The sequence below is a fragment of the Elgaria multicarinata genome, chromosome 18 (assembly GCF_023053635.1).
Source record: "Elgaria multicarinata webbii isolate HBS135686 ecotype San Diego chromosome 18, rElgMul1.1.pri, whole genome shotgun sequence".
NCBI lineage: Eukaryota > Metazoa > Chordata > Lepidosauria > Squamata > Anguidae > Elgaria > Elgaria multicarinata.
In genome coordinates, this window is record NC_086188.1 from 17,000,269 (window position 1) to 17,021,719 (window position 21,451).

The following is a 21,451-nucleotide window of genomic DNA, read 5'->3' on the forward strand; positions in this document are numbered from 1 at the left end:
TGAGTTAGGGGAAAGCATAAATAGTGGCCTTTGCTTCGGGTTCCCAGGGCCCTTTACCCCTAAGTTCTGTGCAACAAGCCAGAACTTAGTGGAATCATGGCTGAGTTTTATGCACCCAGGGAATGGGCCCTCTGCATTGATCCTGATCGCCTGAGGGATGGACTTGCACTCATTCCGTGTTAATTGCTAGTTGTGCGTGGCTCAAAAAGAGCAACGCTGCCAGTTTTACCCTCGGAAGCTGCGTTTATCCTCCCCGGAGTTGAGGGCGGACTAGTTACATGGAGTAAAGATCGCCTAGGGTAACTCGAGCAGAGGCCTGGAGGATCGGTTGAGAGGGCGGTTTACGTAGCAAAAGAGTTGGCGGTGATACGGAGCCAGGATGCCGCTGAACCCGAAGGTCGACCCTCGTTACTTCGTACTCATTAGACCTGTGCCCATTCCCACCCAGCAAGGCCTGAAGGTCCAGGCTCGAAGCAACACCATCTACAACTGCTGGGATGTCACGAGAGAGCAGGTGTTCCGGGAGAACTACCACCGGAGGATCAAACAGCTCGCTCAACAGGGCTATTTCAGCCCCAGCTGGAGGCCCTATCAGGATTTCGGGGAGCCTCTTTATCTTGACCCAAGGAAACTCACCCTCTACGGACTGGGACAGCTACCCCCGGTAGGTGTGCTGCTCGTTCAGTATATTTACTAGCAAAAAAGCCCGTCATAGACAGGTGTAGAGGAGCAGTCAGGTGAGGAGGTTTTGGCCCCTCTGCAGCCCTAGAAGGCCGCAGTTCCGAGGAACGTCCCTAGATGGTGCCAGAGGGCAAAAACTATTTCTCGGAACTTAGAACTTCCATAGAAGGCCGCAGTTCCGAGGAACGTCCCTAGATGGCACCAGAGGGCAAAAACTATAACTGGCTTATATATATTATTTCTCTGGAGGATTTATGCCCCACTCTTCAGCCAGAAAAGGCTGCCAAAGATCCGTTGGCAAAGGTTCCTGCTTTCAAGTTTGTAGCTTTCCCCATGGTGATGCCCTCCAGATGTTGGGCTACAACACCTAGTGTCCCCAGCCAGCACTGGCCATGCTGGCTGTGGATAATGGGGGTTTGTAGCCCAACACATCTTTAGGGCGCTAGGTTGGGAAGACTGCTCTAGAATATGGGTAGATCATGATAGGTCTCTGGGTGATTTGCAGTTGATTGGCAAAGGTTTCTGACAAAAAGGCTGCAGTCCTCTACACCTGAACCATGGGCAAATTGTACATCTGAGCCTCAGTGTTCCTCATCTGTAAAATGGGATTTTATGTTTAGACTACTGCTGACCCGACTTGCCGTTCCTTAAAATTGTATTTTTCTTTTTAAAAAACCAATGTAATATCTGGTCTTGTGCTAATCACTTATTTCTCGGCTTTAGCGTTTCTTTACATGTGTAAAAATATTACTGCTTTTTGACCAGCTCTGTTGGCCAATCTTAGATTTTTGTTTTAGAATTCCTCAACTCTAGTAACCAAGATGTAGATTTGTACTTGTATATGCAGGTTATGCAATAGGAAAATGGCTCCGCCCCCTGATCTGCCATTTTGTATCAGGCTCCATCCCACGGGCTGCTCTTTTGCACTTGGCTGCAGTTGGACCTTGAGCTTTTACCAAAAAATAAAATAAGGTAGATTCAGGGCTGTGGAGTCGGCACATAAAACCTCCGACTCCTTTATTCATGGCACCTCCGACTCCTTTAATTATATATCACTATAGGAAATAAATTTCCTATATTTTTCCTACATCGACTGCAAGCAAGCAACGTTTTAGAACTCTAACCTGTTAAAGCCCAGGTCTAAAGGCTATAGCTAAGACATTCTGTTTTTTTTTTAATTATTTATTAAAGAAGCTCAAAAATGAAAACAATGAGGTTATATTTTTTATTTATTTATTTATTTAATTGCATTTATATCGCCCCATAGCCAAAGTTCTCTGGGCGGTTTATCAAAAGACTATAGAGTATAAATTAATAGGATATGAAACTATAAAAGAAAACTTTCTCTACTAGTTCAAAAATCTAAAGTATATACTTTGATATCAAAGTCAAAACTACAAAAAAGTAAAAAACAATTGAACACTTAAAACAACTTAACAAATGACCATTTTAAAAGAAATGAACTCAGTTAGGTACATAAGTAACATAAACCTTTTTCGAGATTAAAGTATCGTTTGAATATAAAATTCAAGTGAATATACATTTAATGAAATAAACATTATATTGTAGAAGATTGAAGACTAACATATTGCTCTTAGAAACAGAATTGCTTCTGCCAAATCCTCCCTCATAGAAGCCCTTAAATCTGATTTGACTATTTTCAGTGCCGAAAACAGTCTTTCAACACTGACTTGGGTGGGTAGCATTGCTGTTACAGTTCTAGCTTCATCACTAATAACCGCTGGATAAACTAGGGTGGCTTCTTCTATAGTCAGTTTTGAATTGGCTGGAATCCAGGACAATCTTGGTTTTCAGGGTCATATCGCAACTTAATTTAAATTTATTAGGAGTCTGAGTCTGTACATTTTTACCGACTCCGACTCCAGTAACCCAAGAATTGCTTCCGACTCCGATTCCACGACTCTGACCACAGCCCTGGGTAGATTGCACAAGTCTGAAGTCTGCCCATCCCTGATCTGGAACTCCTGACACAAAAGGAAAAGGGATTGGTTTGGAGGAGGAAAAAGGCAAACTCGGTCACCAGGTTTTACTTACAAAGTTCTTATAGCAATCAGCAGGAGTGCAAATAGGTTTTACTTACAAAGTTCTTATAGCAACCAGCGGGAGTGCATATAGGTTTTACTTACAAAGTTCTTATAGCAATCAGCGGGAGTGCATATAGGTTTTACTTACAAAGTTCTTATAGCAACCAGCGGGAGTGCATAAAGGCTTTACTTACAAAGTTCTTATAGCAACCAGCGGGAGTGCATAAAGGCTTTACTTACAAAGTTCTTATAGCAACCAGCGGGAGTGCATATAGGTTTTACTTACAAAGTTCTTATAGCAATCAGCGGGAGTGCATATAGGTTTTACTTACAAAGTTCTTATAGCAATCAGCGGGAGTGCATATAGGTTTTACTTACAAAGTTCTTATAGCAACCAGCGGGAGTGCATAAAGGCTTTACTTACAAAGTTCTTATAGCAACCAGCGGGAGTGCATATAGGTTTTACTTACAAAGTTCTTATAGCAACCAGCGGGAGTGCATAAAGGCTTTACTTACAAAGTTCTTATAGCAACCAGCGGGAGTGCATATAGGTTTTACTTACAAAGTTCTTATAGCAACCAGCGGGAGTGCATAAAGGCTTTACTTACAAAGTTCTTATAGCAACCAGCGGGAGTGCATAAAGGCTTTACTTACAAAGTTCTTATAGCAACCAGCGGGAGTGCATAAAGGCTTTACTTACAAAGTTCTTATAGCAACCAGCGGGAGTGCATAAAGGTTTTACTTACAAAGTTCTTATAGCAACCAGCGGGAGTGCATACAATTCAAGGGGAGAAGGAGCCCAAAAGCGAGGACGCTTTTGCAGCATCTCCGGTCTTCCCTTGGAGTGCTTTCCAGGATGGGAACTTTCATGTGCTCACTCTTCTGAGGTTGTCCCTGAATGGCCCAACCGAGCCCTTTTAGCATTCATTTAAGAACTGTGAAATGACCTGATTTGGTTTTAGAATCCTGACTTCTGCTCTCCAGAGATGGGCACGCTTTAAGCAGGCAGCGCTCTGATTCATTGAAAATCAAGGAACGTTGCTCCCTAGACAGTGCTTTTGATTACCTGAGTGTTCCAAGCTCCGTATTAAAAAGGCCTGGTTTGATTCCTCAGTGAGCTAGTGCAAGGGGATATTAGTCCCCCCTTTCATCTGTTCAAAGAGTTAATTGCCGTGGCAAATTCGCCTGCAATGCCCAGGGGGCGGCTTGTTGACTTCTCAAAGTAAAGAAAGGTGACTTCTTCTCTCCTTTTTCCTATTTTGGACGCACTCAGAATGTTTCTGTTCTTTTCAATTTGTAGCGTCATTGATGCCCCTGCCCTGCTCTGTGCTTGTAATAAGATTCCGTTGGGTAATTGTGTGCCGTACATAAAGGAGATGTGTAATGAGATGGGTAGCTGTATCTGCCCACAAAGGAACCGGTGAAGAAAATGGAGCCGTTTATGTCGACACAAATTACACGGTTTTGGTGTTGTTTCTGCTCTATTAGTTAAAGGTCCACCAGGCCTGCTATTAGGGGGGATGGGGTTGCATAAACCCTTTGTTCTAGATCCAGTCCCAGTTGGCAGCTAATCTTCTGTTTTAAATCGAGCAAGGGCTGAGGGCCCAGTGAGTGTTGATTCAAGCCCATGTGACCCAAGACATGGGCAAAAGGCTGCTTCACCTGCTCCTCCCTGATCTTCGCAGCTCTGGTGGAGTTCATTTAAATTCTCTCTTGATCCTCCCAGAGTGCAGGACATGGAATAATGGGCTCAAGTTACAGGAAGCCAGATTCCGGCTGGACATCAGGAAAAACTTCCTGACTGTTAGAGCAGTGCGACAATGGAACCAGGTACCTAGGGAGGTGGTGGGCTCTCCCACACTAGAGGCCTTCAAGAGGCAGCTGGACAACCATCTGTCAAGTATGCGGTAGGATAGATTCCTGCATTGAGCAGGGGGTTGGACTCGATGGCCTTTTAGGCCCCTTCCAACTCTACTATTCTACAAATCTATGATTCTATGTCTGCAACTGGGTTCCCCAAGGCAGTGAGCGTAATACTGGGAGGGCTCTGGAAAAGCATCCTTTGCTGGTGGAATATTGGAATCAAAGGCTCTTTTGCTTGCACAGGGAAACGAGTTGCTCAGCGCTGGAAAGCATCCTTGAGATTGAGGGTTTTGCAGGGGGCCGTGACGGGAGGCCCCCCGTGGGTTGATGGAGACAAGGAGGGCAGGGCTCTGCCTTGTACAGACCCATTGGTCCACTTAGCAGTCTATTGTCTACAATGGCTTGGCTTGCATGTGTGTGTGTTTTTAATTGTGGGTTGTGGTGAATGAGGCGACACACGCCTGATTCCTCCAGCTGCAAACGGGAACAGCCGAACAACACCCCGGGGGTCTCTGTCCGTAATTGATTTAGCGAGACCTTTCGCTTGTCTCTGCCCCAACAAGCCAGAGGAAGTTCTGGTTAATGCAGGTATTTGTTGAGATGCCAGGAGAGAGATATTATATAAATAATCCAGTAACATTTGTGTACTTCTGTGCAAGGCTGAGTTTACCTGCTGTTATCGCTCCCTACAGAGAAACTTTGGAATTGTACTTAGGTGAAGATGTTGAGAATGATCTAAGAGCCCTAGTTCTCAGCGACAGTTCCCAGGTTCCCTGGAAGGAGAGAGTGACTATCAAACCAATTGAGATATACTCAAAGGGTTTTTCTTTAACATAGGATGCTGCCTTATACTGAATCAGGCCGTTAGTCTGTCTAATATTGTCATAGAATCATAGAATCATAGAATAGCAGAGTTGGAAGGGGCCTACAAGGCCATCAAGTCCAACCCCCTGCTCAATGCAGGAATCCACCCTAAAGCATCCCTGACAGATGCTTGTCCAGCTGCCTCTTGAAGGCCTCTAGTGTGGGAGAGCCCACCACCTCCCTAGGTAACTGGTTCCATTGTCGTACTGCTCTAACAGTCAGGAAGTTTTTCCTGATGTCCAGCTGGAATCTGGCTTCCTTTAACTTGAGCCCGTTATTCCGTGTCCTGCACTCTGGGATGATCGAGAAGAGATCCTGGCCCTCCTCTGTGTGACAACCTTTAAGTATTTGAAGAGTGCTATCATGTCTCCCCTCAATCTTCTCTTCTCCAGGCTAAACATGCCCAGTTCTTTCAGTCTCTCTTCATAGGGCTTTGTTTCCTTTGTCGATACTGACTGGCAAGGTTTCACGCAGGAGTTTTTCCATCCCTACCTGGAGAAGCCGGGGTTCGAACCTGTGACCTTCTGCGTGCAAAGCAGGTGCCCTGTCACTGAGCTACGGCCTTTCCCAAGGGCATGGGGAAAGGCATAGGAGCCTTTTCACTCGCAGAATCCTTGTCGCCCCATCTATTCCAACATCACACCGTCCGGACCGCTTCTTGTTATGTCTCCTGGGCTGCAAAACAGGACACAAGGAAAGCAACGTTCGGCGTTGATGACAGCTGAACTCTCTTGCACTGGATCAGGGCTCTTTCAATTGCTCGCTGCAATTGAGCTCAGCAACTTCTCCCTGACACTTTTGCCCATTTGCTCTGTGTAATTAAAGGCTGCCGCCGTCTGTGGGAGACGCTTCGAAGTGGACTGGAAAAAATGAGCTCATTTTTAAACCATCATCAGAGCTATTTCTAGTGGATGGCTTTGTCCTCCAGTGCCATCAAGCAGCCAGCCACAGCAGTTAGCCGTGACAGTTATCTATGAAAAATGAGAAATTGGGGACTCCTTATCCGAACGGATGAAATACATGCCCGGTTTTGTTCGTTCGTTTGTTTTCCTGGCTGTTTCCAACTGCTCCCCAACATTTCTTGCCAAATAACCGTTGGCAGCACCCTTCTGTCATTGCACCAGTGCTATTGCTTAATGAACCAGCTTAACGATCCCTTTCTGAGTAGCTACTTACCAACGCATTAAGCACTTGAAAAATATATTTAAGTGCTTGTGTGTTTGTGGGGTGGTGGGGTTTTTTTTGCTGAGGTTTTATTTCTGTGTGCTCGGGGCTTTTGTTAGCTTGCACCAATGCAGAAGACACTGGGTCTGCAGTGGTACGTACAACATGAGAAGCAGGAGCCATTTTGCTCTCTCTGACAATATTCAGCTGTGGCGAACATGGTATCAGTGTATCTCTTGCATAGGTACTCGGCCAGATGAGTTTTTCAAAGGCGGGTGCTTTTGTGAAATCCTTTTCGCTATCTCACCAAAAAGCAACGGTAGCCATGTTGACCATAAGAAAAATCCCAAAATTCACGTTGCTGTAATACCTTTATTAATCCATTCAAAAGATTGTGCGCGCGCACGCACATACACCAAAAATGTGCAAGCTTTTGAGATCCCCAGATCTCTTCTGCAGGCAAGATGTTATAAAATGCAGGCGGTAGGGGAATAGTGACTAGATGGTGAAGTTACATTGTCTTCAAGTCCAGACTTGTCTGCAAGTTTCTATCCTATTCAAAACACATGGGCTCCTTTTGCAGGTAGAGCATGGAGTAATTGGGCAGTCTTTATATTAATATAGCAGGAGATAATTTCCGATGATGCTCTAGGTAATAAAGGGCATCTCTACATTAAGAGAAAAACCCACATTCTTCCCAGGCTTTCTTTTTCTCAGGTTTTTCTGTGTTCACTACGGGCCCCTTTAGGCAGTGAGCACACGATTTTAAATTGAAAACTTCCCCTCTGGCCAATGCTATTCTGTTAAATGAAACAGAGCCATCTAATGGCGGAATAATAGTTCTACGCTGATTTTACATGCTGGGGAAATCCTCTGATTTTGGGTTTTTTTAAAGTAAGATTACTGAGGGAAAGTGCGGGAGACGACCTGGAGGTTGATAGTGTTATGTAAAGGACCCACAAACTTCCTCCTTCTTCCCAGTATAACCAGGGGCAGTAGAGCCGTCCTGTTGCCATGACATGACCTATAGGCACCACCTCCCAAACTACACCTGTGATTAATTAGTCTGGACTGACTTCACCATCTAGTTACCTTTTTCCCCTCTCCCCATTTCCAACCCCCTGCCTTTTATAATACCTTGCCTGAAGAGGAGATCTGGGGATCTTGAAAACTTGCACAGTTTTTTGGGGAGTGATCTCTTAGATGGCTTAATAAAGATATTACAGCAACATGGGTTTTGGAATTCTTCCTTACCTGTTTCTCAACCTCAGACTTCTGTGGCAGACTTCTTCAAATACTCAAAAAGTTGTCACACAGAGGAGGGCCAGGATCTCTTTTCGATCCTCCCAGAGTGCAGGACACGGAATCATGGGCTCAAGTGACAGGAAGCCAGATTCTGGCTGGACATCAGGAAAAACTTCCTGACTGTTAGAGTAGTATGACAATGGAATCAGTTACCTAGTGAGGTGGTGGGCTCTCCCACACTAGAGGCCTTCAGAGGCAGCTGGACAAGCATCTGTAAGGTGGATTCCTGCATTGAGCAGGGGTTTGGACTCGATGGCCTTGTAGACCCCTTCCAACTCTACTATTCTGTGAACCAGCTGGCTATAGAAGAAGCTGTGCATTTGTGCTGCATGCCAGTTACTTAAGAGATGCTCATTCTTGCTTCATCATAGTGCATGATTGCCTGCAACTGAAGTACAAGGATACCAGAGCTATGCTGAGACAGACACAGAACCCCCTGAAATGCAGAGCTGAGCAGGGATTCAGATGTTTCCTGCTCCGTCTCCTGCTATTCCCCCATTGCTGTACCTGCGTCTCTAGTTTCCCTAGCAACCCAGCGGGGAGGTTGCAATGTGGCGGGGCGTTCATCAGACGACTGTCTCGTTTCAGGGGCTCGGCCTGCTAGTCTTTGGCCCGCAGGGAATCGGCGAGAGCTGCCCACTTGTGGACGGGCCGGCTTTCGAGCCTGACTGGTCCACATGGCCAATTACCCTCGCTGTGAATTTTAAGAAACGGTGTAATTTCCCCCCCCCCCCACGGGGTTAGCTAAAGACGATACTGTCAAGTGAAAACAATGATTTAATGGCTGTGTGACATGAAAGCCCTGGGACTAATGGAACGCAACCTAGAAATCGAAGCCGAGTGAATGTTTAAGGCTTCTAGACTGCAATTATGATACAGTCTCTGCCTGCAGCTGTCATTGCAATCACAAAATGTCAGCAGCGATTAGTTCTCTCTCAGAAGGTCAAATAACAATGGCGAGGACGCCGGGACGCTGACAGTAAAGCCATACCAGTGGGCAAAGCGCGGAGCGCCCCGCGCATCCCAGGACACTTTGCACTTGAGCCGTAGAAATACCTCTTTTTGCGTGCGTCAGCATAACTTCTCCAGGGCTCCATTTCAAGCGAGAGGCTGCCGTCCTTCGAGGCAGCAGATTTGATGTTCCCAGTGCTTTTTGTTTCGATTCGTGTTTTTTAAAAAAGAGAACATGCTGCTTTCCCCGAGTAGTGAGAGATTCCAGGCACAGCGCTTTGGTTCCATCTGGAAGATGAAATTGCTGGGGATTTGAGGCATTTCTGAATTATTTATTTTATTACATATATATGTCTATACCGCCCCATGGCCGAAGCTCTCTGGGCGGTTTACAGAAGTTAAAAACAGTGAACATTAAAAACAAGTATACAAAATTTAAACCATCAAGAACATAAAAACAACAATATCCTTTTAAAACGATTCTGGGGTCAATTAAAAACAACAACAACTCAGCATATGTTGTTAACTGCCTGGGGAAAGAGAAAAGTCTTGACCTGGCGCTGAAAAGATAACAATGTTGGTGCCAGGCGAGCCTTGTTGGGGAGATCATTCCACAATTGCGGGGCCACCACTGAAAAGGCCCTCTCCCTTGTTGCCATCCTCCGAGCTGTAACAGTTGAGTTTGTTTACAGCTATATAAGGTGAGCAGAGGCAGAGCTAGATGTAGTAGCAAACCCACCGCCCCACATCTGCGCTTCACAGACACACCAGCAACCTTTAACCTTCCAGAGCTCAAAACTGTCTCTCATTCTCACTCTAAACTGCAGATGTGGCTGGGATCTTGGCAGCGGAGAAACATCCTTAAAGGGGGCAGAATCACGGCTTGAAACAGCCTTCCCCATCCTTGGACTCCCAATGGCCCTGCTGGTTGTGGGTGATGGGCGTTGCAATCCAATACATCTGGGAAGGGCACCAAGTTGGGAAAGCCTGTTTTTTTGCAGTAATTCCGCCCTCTTTTATGTCCAAACTCAAGCTCCTTTGCAACGATCTGAGAGCAAAGCCACTCATAACCCAACACTGAGGTAGAGCGCGGTCCGGTGACTTAACGGAGGATCTTGTGTGAACAGCAGCAGTTCCCATAGTACAGCTGGTGCGAATGCAGCCGGGTACATTTGGTAGCATAAGGCATCTGCTATGGCTCTGAGCCACATGACACAGCAGCATGGATTGCAGCATGAAGACTTGGAATCTTTTGCCATCCCTGCAATAGCTCCATTAGCGTTGCTTGGTAGGGGTTTGTAGGAATCACAAATTGGGGTTTGGGTTCTTGGGGTGGGGGGAGGTCTTTGGTGTTTGGAAAAGTGCATCTTACCGCAGACTTGGTCATACAAGCAGAAGAAGGATCTTGCTGAATCAAACCAAGCTGCGTTGTCCACCATTCTGTTACCAGCAGTGTCCGGGGCAGATGCTTCTGGGTGCTTATAAGCAAGTCGTGAAGAGATCTGAGGAAAAAGCCCTATGAGGAGAGACTGAAAGAACTGGACATTAGCCTGGAGAAGAGAAGGCCGAGGTGAGACATGGCAGCACTCTTCAAATACTTAAAAGGTTGTCACACAGAGGAGGACCAGGATCTCTTCTCGATCTTCCCAGAGTGCAGGACCCGGAATAATGGGCTCAAGTTACAGGAAGCCAGATTCTGGCTGAACATCAGGAAAAATGTCCTGACTGTTAGAGCAGTACGACAATGGAACTAATTACCTAGGAAGGTCATGGGCTCTCCTGCCCAAGAGGCATTTGAGAGGCAGCTGGACAGCCATTTGTCAGGGATGCTTTAAGATGGATTTCTGCATTGAGCAGGGGGTTGGACTCCATGGCCTTATAGGCCGCTTCCACCTCTACTCTTGTATGATTCCCATTTTTGACCTTACCATCTAATATTCAGAAGTACACTTCCTCTGTATATGGAGATTCCGTTGGCCATCATGGTGAATAGATGTTGATATTTATTATTTATTTAAAACATTTCTTTGCTGCCTTTTAGAGCAGAAGCCCTCCCAATGCAGCTCACAACAATAAAATACATTAAAAAAAAAAAACAGTGCTCAAAACATCAATACGGTAAAATGACAATTAAAAACAATAAAATCAACAACAACAGTCATATCAAGAGAAGGCCACGGTAGAATAATGTTTTCAAGGCCTTCTTAAAAGTCTGCAATGACAGAGCGTGGCGGACCTCCGATGGCAACTTGTTCTAAAGATGTGGGGCCGCTGCGGAGAAGGCCCTCTCACTTATGATCTGCTACCTAATTGCTCTCACGGGTGGGCAAATGAGAAGGGCCTCTCTTTCTGATCTTAAAGTGTGGGCAGAGTGAAATGGGTGAAGGCGGTCCTTCAAGTCACTTGTCCCCAAACCATTTAAAGCTTTGAACTGGCGCTTTGAATTGGGCTTGGAAACACACCGGTGTATTTATTTATTCAAAGCATTTTTACCCTGCTCTTCCATTTAAAAGGCTCTCAGAGAGGCTTACAAAGATCAGTAATAACAAAACCCCGGCCTGCAGGTATACAATCTAAGGGAACAACACCAAAAGAAAATGGATTGGGATGGAGGAGGAAAAAGAAACAATCCCAGGCAATAATTCTTTGTTACGAAGTTCAGTTCTTCTCTCTCTCTCTGAACTATTTTCAGCTTGGTCATTGTGACCTATTTAATCGTTTAAGAATTGGTGGTCTCCGCTTGCTTTTCCCCCCTCTTTCCTCTCCATCCCTTTTGTGCTGTGTTGTTGTTTAAAAATAAACTTGCAGACAGGGACTGCCTTACTTTCACTGCTTGTATGCATGCTGGTCAGGGAGCCTTTTCTGGCTGAACAGCAGGGTAACAAATAAATAAAATGGAGTTGGATCTAGGCACAATGGAAAGGCTGCTGCATATCTCCCTCCATGTAGTTGCCTAATCTTTTCTTTTTTTAAGCCATCTGAGATAGCGGCCATCCCTACATCTTGCGGCCATGAACTCAACCGTGTGCGGATCCTTTACTGAAACGCTCCACCCTTAGCCAATTCATGCCTTCCATTTCGTTTCTCTGTTTAACTTCCCACTCAGTTGTATTGAATTTCATGTAATTTTCTGCCCACTGCTCCGGTTCATCAAGGTCGCTTTGAATTTGTCATGTGCTCCTTCTGTTATTAAAGGATTCACACACACACACACACACACACACTGTCGCAAAAGGGTTATGGAAAACGCATCATAAATTGTCTCCTGGAGCTTGTCCTCAAAGCAGGCTCTGCCCTTCGGTGCCGTCCTCAAAATCTTGCTGCCGTCATTGGGATTTTTGTTTTGTTTTGTTCACCAAAGATTTCCTGCTGTCGATGTGCCCGTTTTGTGCCCACTTGCAAGTGGGCATAAAGTGACTTGCATGATCTGGCTTATTATGTGAGACATTATATAAAAAAAAATTAAAAATAAAAATCAGAAGGCACAGCCAACGTTTTCATTCTTTTGAGGCTAGACCAGCTGCTGTGTGAGGAATTGGTGCCAAGAGGCCTGTCATGTTGCATTTTTCATGTTGTCAAGATTGGCGGCGTGTTTATTTCCTGCGCTAGACGCTGATCTGACAGTTTGGACATCTCGGTTCTGAAAGCACTGCACAGTCCCCTTTGGGGTGAAACGTGGCAACCGCTGGCCAAATGCTTTGATAATCAGAGTTTTTGAAACTCTCAGCGAGGGCTTAATTTGAACAAGTCTCACCTGATGAGACCTGTTTGAGCAAACCTGGTCCTATGTGGAGTTTCCAGTGGGATTTCAATTGGGAAATTTCCTGCCATGCTGAATCAGTGGGGCTGTGGCTTAGTACCGTATTTCTTTGCTTGTAAGACGCCATCGATTGTAAGACGCACACTAATTTCAGTACCACAACCCCTAAGACACACCCGCGATTCTAAGACGCACCCCGTTTTTTAGAGATGTTTATATGGGGGGGAAAGTGTGTCTTAGAATCGAAGAAATAGGGTATGTTTGCCTCCTATTTAGTAAGTGAAACAACACAAACTAGTTGACTTTACATATTGTATAAATATCTCAGAAGCTTTTCTCAGAAGCACATCACGGTGCCAAAGATGACTTCACGAGTGCATCCCTGACAAAACAAAGCTTGTACGATATCAGCACAGTTGCTGTTTTCTGAATCTCTGGTTTCCTCTTGAATGGGGGAGTGGGGGCGGATGGAAAACTGGGCGCTGAATAGGACAGATAAGGAGGAAATCTTTGCCAAGGAAAGGGAGGAGTTTCATTGGTAACGTGCAACAAACGGAATATTTGGGGAGGGTTGTGGAAAGCAAGGCTCTCTGGCGCTCTTCCGAATGGCCATGGAAATGAAACAAACAAAGCAGAGCAAAGCAAAAATGGAATCCGAGAAGCAGAAATAGAGACTTGGTGTATACAATGGGGCGGGCTTTTAAAAGCCACCCGACTCTGGCTTACGTGGAACAAGGTCTGTGCCTTTCAGATACCTTGGCTGGGAAAAGAACCGAGGCCAACTTGAAATAATTCTGGGATTCTAAGCCTAAATTTAAGAATGGCACTAATTGGATTTGCGCCCGGCTCTTGCATTTTAATTTTTAAAGGCAGCCGCCCAGAACTAATTTACTGCAGAAGTAGGCAGGTTGCAGATTTCCAGTCCATGGCTTGCGTGTAACGTTTTCATAGGAGACGAGGAGATGGGAGAGGCCTGGATGCTAGGTGAATAGAATGGCATGGAGAGTGGCCTGATGTCTACCTGAAAGTACTCTGTGAAGAATCCACCGCTGAAAATGGGCTGGTGCAAGAAATACAGAGGCTCAATGGAGCCCCAAAGTAGCACTTCTTTAAACCTTTAGATTTCAGGTAGTGACCAGCAAAACAGGGGCCTGATTCAGACATAACGATCTCAGTAAACCACAGTTTATAGGGCTCTGGGTGCTTCCAGACAATTGCTCTGCCTCAGTGGCAGAATTTTTCCAGAGGCAGGGGTCCAGATGTTGTCATCTTCCCTTTGTAACCCGTCCTTGCTTTCCCATCTTTTATTTCCATCTTTTTTTTTTCTTACCATAGAAAATTCTATTAAGGTGGGGGGTGGGGGAAGACGGAGAAGCTGTGCATAGGCGCCTTCTGCCTGGAAGCAGAGAATGGCCATGGTACCTGTGCATGGCTTCCTCCTTATTTATTTATTTATTTGCAATATTTATATACCGTTCCCCATTCAAAATTTTGGAGCGGTGTACAAGATAAAATAAAAACAAAGTAAAACACTTTAAAAATAGATTTTAAAAGAAGCAAAATGTACAGTGAACTGTGGCTGGTCATTAAGGAAAGGCTTCCTGGAACGATGACGTTTTCAGGAGGCGCCGAAAGGAATACAAAGTTGGCACCTGCCTGACCTCCAGAGGCAGAGAATTCCATAGGAGGGGGGCCACCACAGTGAAGGCTCCTTCCTCTCACGCCAGCCCCCCAGGATTCTACTACCGCAGTACTTCCAGGATTTGTTGAATGACAGTTTCCCCTTAGCCGTGATTGAAGCTGCAACAACAATCCTGGCTTGCAAACCAGAGCCAGTTGTTTCCAATCTGGCCTTGTAGTCAGAGCTTAAAGAGCAGTTTTCCGGTTCAGACGTAACAGGAAACCGTGGCTTAACAAACTCCAGAAGTCTGGCGTTAAGTTCTCAGTCTGATAAACCATGGTTTATCAGGCAGATCGTTAACCTTGAATTGGGCCTCTGAGATATGCATGTGCTGAGCTCTCCCTCATCGGAATTAATTTCTAGCCTGATCCCAAGTGTGTTTGCTTAGCAAACCCAAGCCCCGCTGTGTTGAGTGGGACCTAGTCCCTCATAAAAGCATGCTTAGGAAAACAGCCTAAGTACGTTGACTGGATCATGCCCAAAGGCTTTTTCTTTCCCTTGCTTTTTTTTTTTTTAGCGCAGCACAATCAGGGTTTTCCAAGCTCATCTAATTCATTTCCCATCTTGGTCCCATTGGTTTGCTGGTTTAATTAAGCTTTCTTACATCTAGAGACATGCAAATTTAGTCAAAACAGAAAACCTCACAAAGCTGTGAACAAAAATGAAAGGGAGACATTAGCAGTTAACATTAATAATGCATACTTTAAGTGCCTCTTGGGGAAATGTGCCATGTAAGTTTAAAACCTCTTGCTAAAACTGGCAAAATACAGTGACTTTTTTTTCTTTTCAATTAACAAGGCCGTACACGGAACGAGATGCGTGCCGTGGAATTCGGTATCCAGCGAGATTCGGCCTTTATTCCTTTTTTTCAAAAGCCAACTTCTAGCCCTCCTAGTTGCATGGCGGTTTGTTGCTGATGCGGAGCAACAAACTTTCACGAGAGTTTTCCCATTCACTTCAGAGGAGAGCACAGCTCCACACACAAGGCCACCAATGCATGGAGTGACTCCTTGTGGTGAAGTGAATGGTAAAATCCAATTTGGCAAGAGCTCATGTACAGATGAGAACATAAAAGCCCTGCTGGATCAGACCGAGGGTCCGTCTAGTCCAGCACTCTGTTCACACAGGGGCCAACTAGCTGTCGGCCAGGGGCCAACATGGTGCAACAGCACCTTCCCACCCATGTTCCCCAGCAACTGGTGCACACAGGCTTCCGGCCTCAGGTACTGGAGGTACCGTAGCACCTAGCCATCAGGGCTAGTAGCCATTGATAGTCTTCTCCTCCAGGAATTTATCCAATCCCCCCCCCCCCTTTAAAGCCAACCAAATGTATGGCTGTTGCTACATCTTGTGGTAGTGAATTCCAGGAAAGTGAGATTCTGCATCAGGCTGGGGTGTCCTACGGGAAACCCAATCTAGCTCTCTGGTTTTCGATCTAGAAGCAGGGTTCTGCAGATCACAACTCTTGCATTTGCTACTTTTTTCTTCTCCTTTTTTTGTACTGAAGTATTGCGATTCCTTGGTGAAATAGTATTTGCCTCCTTCAGCATGTCAATGGAATTGTTAGAAATGGCTATGCTCGATATCAAGTAGCCAGTGAGGAACATAAGGGGACCAGGAATCATTACAGAATAGTCCCCAAGCTAGATGAGATAATCTAATACGTTCAACGTTCTTTAGTTCTGTTAATAGGAAGCTAGGTGGGTGTCTACAAGAGACAGGGCCTTCTCAGTTGTGGCACTCCGGTTATAGAATGCTCTCGCCAAAGAGATTGGCCTGGGGCCTATATTGTTATTTTTTTGGTGTCAGCCAAATGCCTTCTTTCCCCCCAGGCGTTCTAGAAATCTAGTTTGATGTAATCCTGTACTGTTGGTTGTTTTGTTTTGTATTTTATTCTTTTAAACAACTGTTTTGTCAGTGGGCCCTTGCTGTGGTGTGGGACTGGAAGTGCTACCTCCAGTGTCAGAGGCAGTAAACCTGTATAAACCAGTTGTTGGGGAACATGGGTAGGAGGGTGCAGCTGCACCGTGTCCTGCTTGTGGTTCCCTGGTCGACAGCTGGTTGGCCGCTGTTTGAGCAGAGTGCTGGGTGAGATGAACCCTCGGTCCAATTCAGCAGGGCTCTTCTTATGTTCTTATGGTCTTAACAGAGCTTTTGCTCTGATGCACCTGAATACAACCCTCTTTCCCGTTTCTCCTTGTTCAAAGCAATACGGAAAGGGTTGCATTTCTTGCTGGTAGGGAGTGCAAGCACAGCCAAGTTTTGGAGGGCCCTTGGAATAAGACACCCTCAATGGGCTCCTCTTCCAGTGAGTCTAGCTTGTCACCATCAGCTCCTCCAAGAGCCGGCGCTGCCATAGAGGCCAGTCAGGCGGCCGCCTAGAGCGCCAAGGTAAGGGGGGGCGCAGAATGCCGTGCCCGGAAGTCGCCCTCCCACTCCCAGAGCCGCTCTAGCCGAGCGAGGGCAGCTTCCGGGCGCACCGTTCCGAAGCCACCCTTCCGCCCCCCCACCCCAGCGTCCTTGGCATTGCTTCAGCTGGGCGCCCGCCCAGCCAAAGCCAAGCCGGGACGCTGGGGGGGGGGGGAAACGGACCGCGCCACGTTCTGACTACCAGCGTGCGCCGGACGTCAGAACATGGAGCCATCTGACCGCCCCTCCCCCAGCGTCCCGGCTTGGCCAGGACTCTTGGGGGGGGGCCGAACAGACGGCTCCATGTTCACACACACCCCCAGCATCCCAGCTTGGCTTCAGCTGGGCCCGCCAGACGTCAGAACGTGGATCCGCCCGCCCCACTGCAGCGTCCCGCCCAGCCAAAGCCAAGCCGGGACAACTTCAGGCGAGGGAAAGGTAACGCAGCCTCCATCCCCGCCTGTCTCCACCTACCTGGGGTGGGGGTGGGTACGGTGGGGTGGGGGTTTGGGGGTACGCTGGGGGTGTGTGAAAGTAGCTCACCTTGCGTAGGGCGCAAAAAAGCCTGACACCCGCCCTGGCTCCTCCTCCTCTTTCTCATCATTGCTTCCGCTTGCTTGCTTGACAGTCAGAGAGCAAATCAACAGTAGCATCTCCTGCTCCTCCTTCTCTCCACCATCATCATCTGGGCCAAGGCAAAAGGCAGGTGGACAAGCAGATTGAAAGGGTGAAGAGGAGGAGGAAGTCCAGGGGGCTCTGGTCAATGGGCCCCTGCTGGGGTATGGGCTCTCGACAGACGCCCAACCCTGGCTACCCTCGGCACCGACCCCGAGTCGCTGTGCACGAAGAAGCATAAAACCCAGCAACTGCCCTGGTGGGATTTCATCCGAATCCTGCCTATGAAAAGCAGCTTTTTCAAACGCTACCCAGGAAGCCGAGGAGCAGGGCTGCCCAAGCCGAAAGCCTCTCGAGAGAACCGATCGGCTTTTATTTACAGGTGGACGAGTTCATTTCTGCCACGCCGGTTGTTCGTTTGCTGCTGCCCTATTAAGTCTGTCGCCTGGCTAACAACCACCCTGTGATGCACAGGGCCCAGATTCATTTTGATAGCCCGGTCGAACGTTTTGCAGCTCAGGCCTTGAAAACAGCTTTCCGGGGAGAGAGAGAGACCACGGATCCGTTAGGCAGCTTCAGGCTCCACCTAGCGCTGCTTTCCTGTAGCTGACTTAATCTTCAGAATATCTGCGTTTATGTTTCTTGTAGAGACCTTCAGCGATCTCTGAGGGTCTTATTTTTATTTATTACCTCCAAGCGTTTATATGCCACTTTCCCCTTTTCCTTTTAACATCTTTTAATGGATTTTCGTAAGAGTAGCAATAATAAAGGGGAGGGATGGAAAAGAGACCTGTAAACATATGGATGTAGGAGGGAAGCGTGATATTTAAAAAGTCAATAACGAGGGCAAAAGTACATATTTAGATGTTGCTTTTTGACTTATCAAGCCCCCAGAGCGGCTCACAATAAAATATTGCAATGCTAGATCGAACATTGAAGCGAGAATTTCAAAACAGCAACACCGACCAACACAGATGGATGCAAGCAGGCAAAGGCTGTCAATGACACAGCAGTCCGTAAAATCAATAAATCCAGTAAAAGAGCAGAAACGCAGTTCAGTTAAAAGCCTTGGTGAATTAAAAAAAAAAAGGTCTTCACCTCATTCCCTACGCATGCACCTCATTTGATCCCTCGGGGGGGGGGCATTTTAAAGACGGGGCACCACTATTGCAAAGTCCCTCTCCCTACCTGCGAAGAGGGGTGGGAAGATGCTACCCAGACAAGGCATCTCTAGCAGATTTTAGAGGCCAGGTAGATTGATGTGGGTGGAAGCTGTCTCCTTGCAAACTTTAGGTTGAAAGTAAGCTCTTTTATTGAGTTCTAAATGTGCTCGCATGAGCTTGCTCCTCATCTTTCCGGTTCCCAAAAAAGGTCCGCTCCACGCCCCGAGTCTCCCCTAAATTCCGTTATATAAAGGTGCTGCTTCACACATGTAGGCCCTAGGCCATTTAAGGCTTTATACATCAAAGTGATCCAGGAACAAACCGGTAGCAATTGTAGATCTTTTAATACCAGTAGGAAGTGGTGTTGAAAGTGGTGCATTCTTGTTATAACCGTCTTGTTGCTACGCAGGGGGAGGTGACGTTTTTGGCTCCGTGAACGCATTTGAGGAGCTGTTGTGGGCGCCACCACAAAATGGCTGCCACGGAAGGCATGGCAAAAGGACAAGTAGATTGAGTACAAGGCAGAGGTGGACTTTGAGCCGCAATACACTAAGCAAACCAACTCTTTTGAACCTTCAATTTCAACAGAGACCTATTTCACAGCGATCCCAGCTGCCAGTATAAAAATGTGTGTGTGCATGCGTGTGTGTGTGTGTGTGTTTAAAGTGGGAAGGGTAGGGCATCTTGGCAGGCACCAGGAAAGGTATTTGGGGGCACATTGGTGCCCGTGGGCAGCTCACGGCCTGCCCTTGTTCTAATGCTCAAAAGAGTCAGCCCTATGTACAAAATGTAGTAATCTAAGTTGGATGTCACTTAGAGTGTTTCCTGACGTCCGAAGGCTTAGTTACTGGAAATAATGGCTTTAAGTTAAATTATGCTGATATGGTTGGTATTTTAGCTGCGCCCGCTTTGCCATTGCCCCTGCCTACCCATGGAATGAGGCCCCCAGGAACTTGTCCAATATGAAATTCAGCTATCAAACTGAAGGAGGTCCAACCTCCCCTCTGAGCTTTTCCCTACAGCCACCCCTTTTCATTAGCGCCCTCGTTTTCTCCCGTCTCTTCTCCCCTGGCCTCCCCTTCCCCCCTTTTTGCTTTTCAGCCCTCTCCCTATTCTTACCCTTTCTTCCAACAGCCTGTCTTCAGTCTCTGCCACTCAGCTTCTCTTCTTCCTGGGATCTTTTCCTTCCTTAGTTTTCCCCTTGGACAAGGTAGCTCCTCCTCTCCCTAGTGGGTGTGTCTTCGTCAAAATCATCTTGACCATGAGACCCAATTTGACATTGCCTTTAGCAGGTGGGAAGTAGCACCAGACATCCACACTCACCTAAGAGGAGTCCGCCCTCCTTCCCGCGAAGTCATTGCTCCGCTTTCCAGGAAGGATTCTGCTGCCTTGCGAGGGAGCCTTTGTTCACACTCCTCCCATGGGACTTCAGGCATCTGAAATGCTGCTTGTGGTAACTTCCAAAAGTGCACTTTGACTGGCAGTGGTGGAGTGCTGCAAAATTTAAATCTTTCAGGGCGCAATCGTATCAGGATGCCCGTCTTCGCCGTTGCGTTCCTCCCACTCTGCATTTTGGCTCGACAGGCATTTTCACCCATCTAGCTGGGGCTTTGTGGACTGGGAGGGAAGGGGCTGGGTGGGGCGGAGAATTCTTCATAACCCGGCCTCCCCAGTCCCCACACCTTCCCGCCCATCAGCACGCCCCCTTTTCCTCCTCTGAGGTCTTGTTTGCAAGCTTAGGCAGGCCGCTGGCGTGGTTCTGTTCACGCTGGCTGCCAGAGGGCGGAGCTCGGAGCTCAGATTCCTGGCTCCGAGGTTGGAGCACTGTTTCCGATCTCTGATCCAGGAATCTGAACTACCGTATGCTCTCCCTCTCCCCAGACACTGTCTAAGGACCATAGGATTGCTCTCTAAATTTGTATTTAATCTGTATTTAAATCTTTTTCCGAACTGCTTAGAGATGCTTCTAAATATGATAAGTGGTGTATAAATCTATTAAATAAATATCCTCTCCCTCCCCCCAGGATGCTCACAAACATTCCAAGACATCGCATCAGCTCAGCCAATGGGGTACCAAGGGCTTCAGGGCTGCCACAGAATCCATTAATTGCATTGCAGTATCGATATATGTTAACTCCACCAGTTCTGGAAACCTTCCTCCCAGAATGCCACAGGTTTCTTAGCAGCAGGGCTCTGTACTGATGACACCGTTTTGCCTCATCTTTCAGGAACTTCCCAGAGAAGAGGTCTGCCTAGAAGAAGTAGTGGAGCATGTGGAACCAGTGAGTTCGAAGAAGCTGAAACAAAAGGTAAGTTTAAAGAGACCACCGATCTATGCAAGATTTGGCTTTCCCTGGTGCACAGCTTGGATTTAATTTCTGGCGGGATACAGTCACGCGAACGCACACAGATGCAGACTTCCTTCCCACAGTCTATTTTGTAGGTCTAGAATGTGACCGACTATATTGCTGGGAGCCTGCGATGAGTCGCAGCTATCAGTGGCAAATCTTGGTTTGCCTCCGTGCAGTACAGTATATACTTTCCAAGGAAGCGGTTTCTGTGCTAAACCGGTGTTTGTTGGCAGTAATGGATTGGATGAGGGCGAACAAATTGAAGCTTAATCCAGATAAGACAGAGGTGCACGGGAGGAGCAGAGAACACCAAGCAGGGATGAGAAACTCCTGCCCCGGTTTCCAGAGGGTCGTTGTGTTAGTCCGTTGCAGCAAAAACAACTAAAACAGCAATCCTATGGGGCAAACCTAGACAACGTCTGGGGTGGAAGAGATTTGATTGCAGATCCCCCACCCCCTCCCAGGTGCTGCGGAAAACTTCTTTTATGAGGTCAGAACCGTGACCTCATAGGTGAAGCCGGAGAGTGAAGAGAAGGGGTGTGGTGGGGAGAAGAGAGACTGGATCACGCGATATCCGGGGGTTCCCTAGCCTTGCCTTT

At 47.0% G+C, this 21,451-nt stretch overlaps 1 protein-coding gene across 1 annotated transcript in view; it reads left to right on the top strand.

The window, feature by feature from the left end:
* Positions 1-379: 379 nt before the first annotated feature.
* CCDC60 (coiled-coil domain containing 60) overlaps positions 380-21,451 on the top strand; it is a 64,998-nt gene continuing 43,926 nt past the window's right edge. Inside the window, exons 1-2 of the mRNA XM_063143779.1 lie at positions 380-664; positions 20,730-20,810. Of these exons, the coding sequence (XP_062999849.1) occupies positions 380-664; positions 20,730-20,810 (366 nt within the window). The remainder of the gene's footprint in view (positions 665-20,729; positions 20,811-21,451) is intronic.